Source organism: Atta colombica, unplaced genomic scaffold, assembly GCF_001594045.1.
Source record: "Atta colombica isolate Treedump-2 unplaced genomic scaffold, Acol1.0 scaffold293, whole genome shotgun sequence".
Classification (NCBI taxonomy): domain Eukaryota; kingdom Metazoa; phylum Arthropoda; class Insecta; order Hymenoptera; family Formicidae; genus Atta; species Atta colombica.
Window position 1 is genome coordinate 1379653 of NW_017259396.1, and position 3611 is coordinate 1383263.

A 3611-nucleotide genomic window follows, 5' to 3' on the forward strand; every position below is an offset into this window, starting at 1 on the left:
GTTTATATAATGGAATACTTTAATACATAATCGGAGTATACAATATTTAATCGCACATTAAATTCCATGTATGTATGTACGCTATATGAATATGGTTCGCTATTAACAGCAAAGTTACGGCGCTCATGTACATACGCACACAGTGATGTTATTATCGAACGGCTTTTCGCGAAATCATCGTCGCAAATGCAAACGACCGCGGCGAGGCAGACTATAGAATTTGCGTGCGAAAGGATTGAAAAATTGTTAAATAAACGTTAAACGAAGTTGACAAGCGCGTCGTTAAAAATCATCACTGGCGCAATGCGGAAAACACGAGTAGTGTGTCGGCTTCCCCCCCCCCTCTCTCTCTCTCTCTCTCTCTCTCTCTCTCTCTCTCTCTCTTTCTCTCCTCCTCCTCTTTTTAAAAACGCAGTGTTAATATATTAATTTTGTTTTCTGAACTCTAGAAAAGCAAAATATTACAGAATTCCATTATTTCAACTGCAGGGAATATAATGTTATCCCAGTACCTTAGAAACGTGCATAAATAGAAATACATATTCCGAAAAAAAATTCTAATTAACAAATTAGTTGCACGTAATAAAAGTTATTGATATAAATATTTTTATTAACGGACCCTTTGATCAATTTGAAATCGATGTTCCTGCTATTATTGAAATTCTACAATGTATACTTATCTTTATCGAAAGGACATAATGTATGACATATTTCTTTTTATTGGTCCTTTTATGCTTCCTTTTTATCGCTTCTAATTTAATATGTAGACCACGTTGATGTTACTAATTATGAACCCCAAGCACATATTCGTATATAGCGATTGTAACGACAATTTCGTGACGATAATAATAATAGTAAAGCGATACAAGAGATTACATATTTAGTATTTCCTCTTAATTTTTTGATTGCACTTAAAAAATTGTTACTGTAGAAAATATATTTTTTATTTAAAGTTAACGATATATTAAAAATTTTTTTAAATATTAAAAATATTTAAAAACATTTCTTTACGTAAGTTTTTTTTTCTTGAGATTATGAATTTTTATAAGAATGCATGACTTCTCTTGACTATAATATTCGAAAAAATTGTACCTATGCTGCCTTCTGAAATTAAAAATTAAACATATCTATATAAGGAATAATATTAATTAAAGTACAGCACTGTTAAAGCGCAAATAATATTGTAAAAAGTTTGAAATATTCAATTCTTACGTTTTGTGCGAGTGTAAGAGGCTCCGCATAATAAAAGGAACAGAGAACAGAGAATAAGAATTTCAACCTATCAGAAATCATATATTGTGGAATACATAGTTTCTGATAGGTTGAAATTCTTATTCTCTGTTCTCTGTTCTCTGTTCCTTTTATTGTGCGAAGCCCCTAAAGGTTTTCTACGGAAGTGGATCAGCGTACTGGCTTCTTCTTCTATTTTTATAAAAGAAAAAAAGAAATCAGTATCGGCATGATTGATTTGAGTGAGGATGAGCCTTAAGGAAATGGAATTATCTTATCGATCGTGCATTACTACTATAATTACGGTAAACCGCAAACGAATAAATATTCGTCATAAAAGCCAATTAATATCATAGTGCAACTTACAAACACCTTACCTTTCTCGAGCGATTGAAAAAAACTTTATATCGGCACACTGCCATTCATACATGCCTGTGGGAAAAACATATACGAATGCGGAGGAATTAGCAATTCGATATCGAACATCTAATTGGTAGACGATTAGGAATAAACGAGTTGTGCACGACGATTTTCTTCTCATATAAGAGAGAAAGAAAAAAGAATATGCGTGTCCGTTTTACTATCCGCCTAGCAACCAACTGTTCATCGAGCCTGTCCGATATCTCGAAAGGAATATAATCGGATGACGAGCACCGTTAGACAGACACAGTCGTATACACATCCAGGAAGTAAGCAATGCGACGGATATGCGCGATCTTAATCCGGAAACGCGACGTTGTGATACGACCGCTGAAATGGAAGATGATTACGATCACGAATCACTGCACTATTAACAGGATTGCCACAAAACTGGAAATCGAGGAAATCACGGAAATGTCAGGGAAATTGAAAACGGTCAAAAAAATCAGAGAAAAATAAAAGGGAATTTTGCAAAATTTTCTGGAAAAATTCTTGGTTTTAAAGAAATTTGACATACATACATTATATCTACACAGTTTTAGAATACTATCAACTTAATAATTAAATGCAAATATCGCTATGTTAAATTGCTCTGTCAAATATTTAATCGTTTCCACAAACTAGGAAAATATAAAAAAATATAAAAAAATATAAAAAAATTTCAAAATATTATTAAAAACCAGGAAATTTTGTCTATAAATCAAGGAAAAATTATGGAATTTTAGAATAAAGAATTTTTTGCAACTAATTAAATTGATAATGTCAAATTATAAAAATTGGATATAATTCGACATCATGAATTTAATCAGAGTTGCAAAAAATTCTTTATTCTAAAATTCTATAATTTTTTCTTGATTTACAGACAAAATCTCCTGATTTCAATAATATTTTGAATTTTTTTATATTTTTCTAATTTATGCAAACGATTTTATATATATGTGTGTATGTGTGTGTGTGTGTGTGTGTGTGTGTGTGTGTGTGTGTGTGTGTGTGTGTGTGTGTGTGTCATTAATTTAATTAAAACAATTTAATTCAAAAATTGTATTAAATTTGTTTCAAATGTAGTTTATTATTTATTAAATGCATACATTAATATACATGTGATATTTAAACTAATCAATTTGAAACTAACCACAGAAATAAATTGATTTTGACACACATGGAAATTGAAGATAACAAAATGTTATTTAACTCAAAGCATTGGATTATGTTTGTTCCTTTGATATCTAACAATGTGCAATTACAAAATGCATTCTCAACCAAGCTTAGCATGCCATTTGTATCATCGACGAACTGTTATATCCGATATATGATTAAATCTCGATATTTTCGCAGAGATATAATAATTATTACAATATAATTATAACAATAAACACGTGTCTATCAGCTATAATCGTACGCATTAATGCGTGTCGTTAAACTGATAACGCGTACCAAAGTATCGCGTGTGAAGCATATTTTGCGTATAGAAAGCTAAAAGGGGATTTTTTTCCATCATATGTCCCCGCATATGTACGACTTATGTCTTTTCCTGTTACTAGAATTACTAAGAATGATCATAGCAAAAAGCGTATATGGTTGCGAAACTTTAATTATACTTGCATAAAATAAACATCTTACCTTTTGCGAGGCGATTCAGGATGAGGTCCTTATGTTGTGCGGTATGAGGCTCAGGAAGCACCACGAGAAGGTAACAGCCACTCAAGGGCGACGGTGGCGGATGTTGTTGCGGTTGCTGTTGCTGTTGAGTGGCCGCCTGCACGTAAAATCATTAGATTTATAAAGTACCGCAAATTCGCCTCCATTTTGAGAGGCGAAATGCGGTCATTTCAAATTTATGCATTTGTATATATGTACTTTATTTAAGAAAATGAAGACATCAAGTATATAAATAAATTTTTTAATTATAATTAGTTTATTTATGATAAAATTCATATATATTACATTCATATATATATATA

The 3611-nt window shown here is 31.4% G+C and overlaps 1 protein-coding gene across 4 annotated transcripts in view; it reads right to left on the reverse strand.

Annotated features, from left to right (window-relative positions):
- LOC108690056 (microtubule-associated protein futsch) overlaps positions 1-3611 on the reverse strand; it is a 55372-nt gene that overhangs the window by 47819 nt on the left and 3942 nt on the right. For all 4 annotated transcript variants that reach the window (XM_018197133.1, XM_018197132.1, XM_018197130.1 and 1 more), the window contains one exon: positions 3271-3406. In XM_018197133.1, the coding sequence (XP_018052622.1) occupies positions 3271-3406 (136 nt within the window). The remainder of the gene's footprint in view (positions 1-3270; positions 3407-3611) is intronic.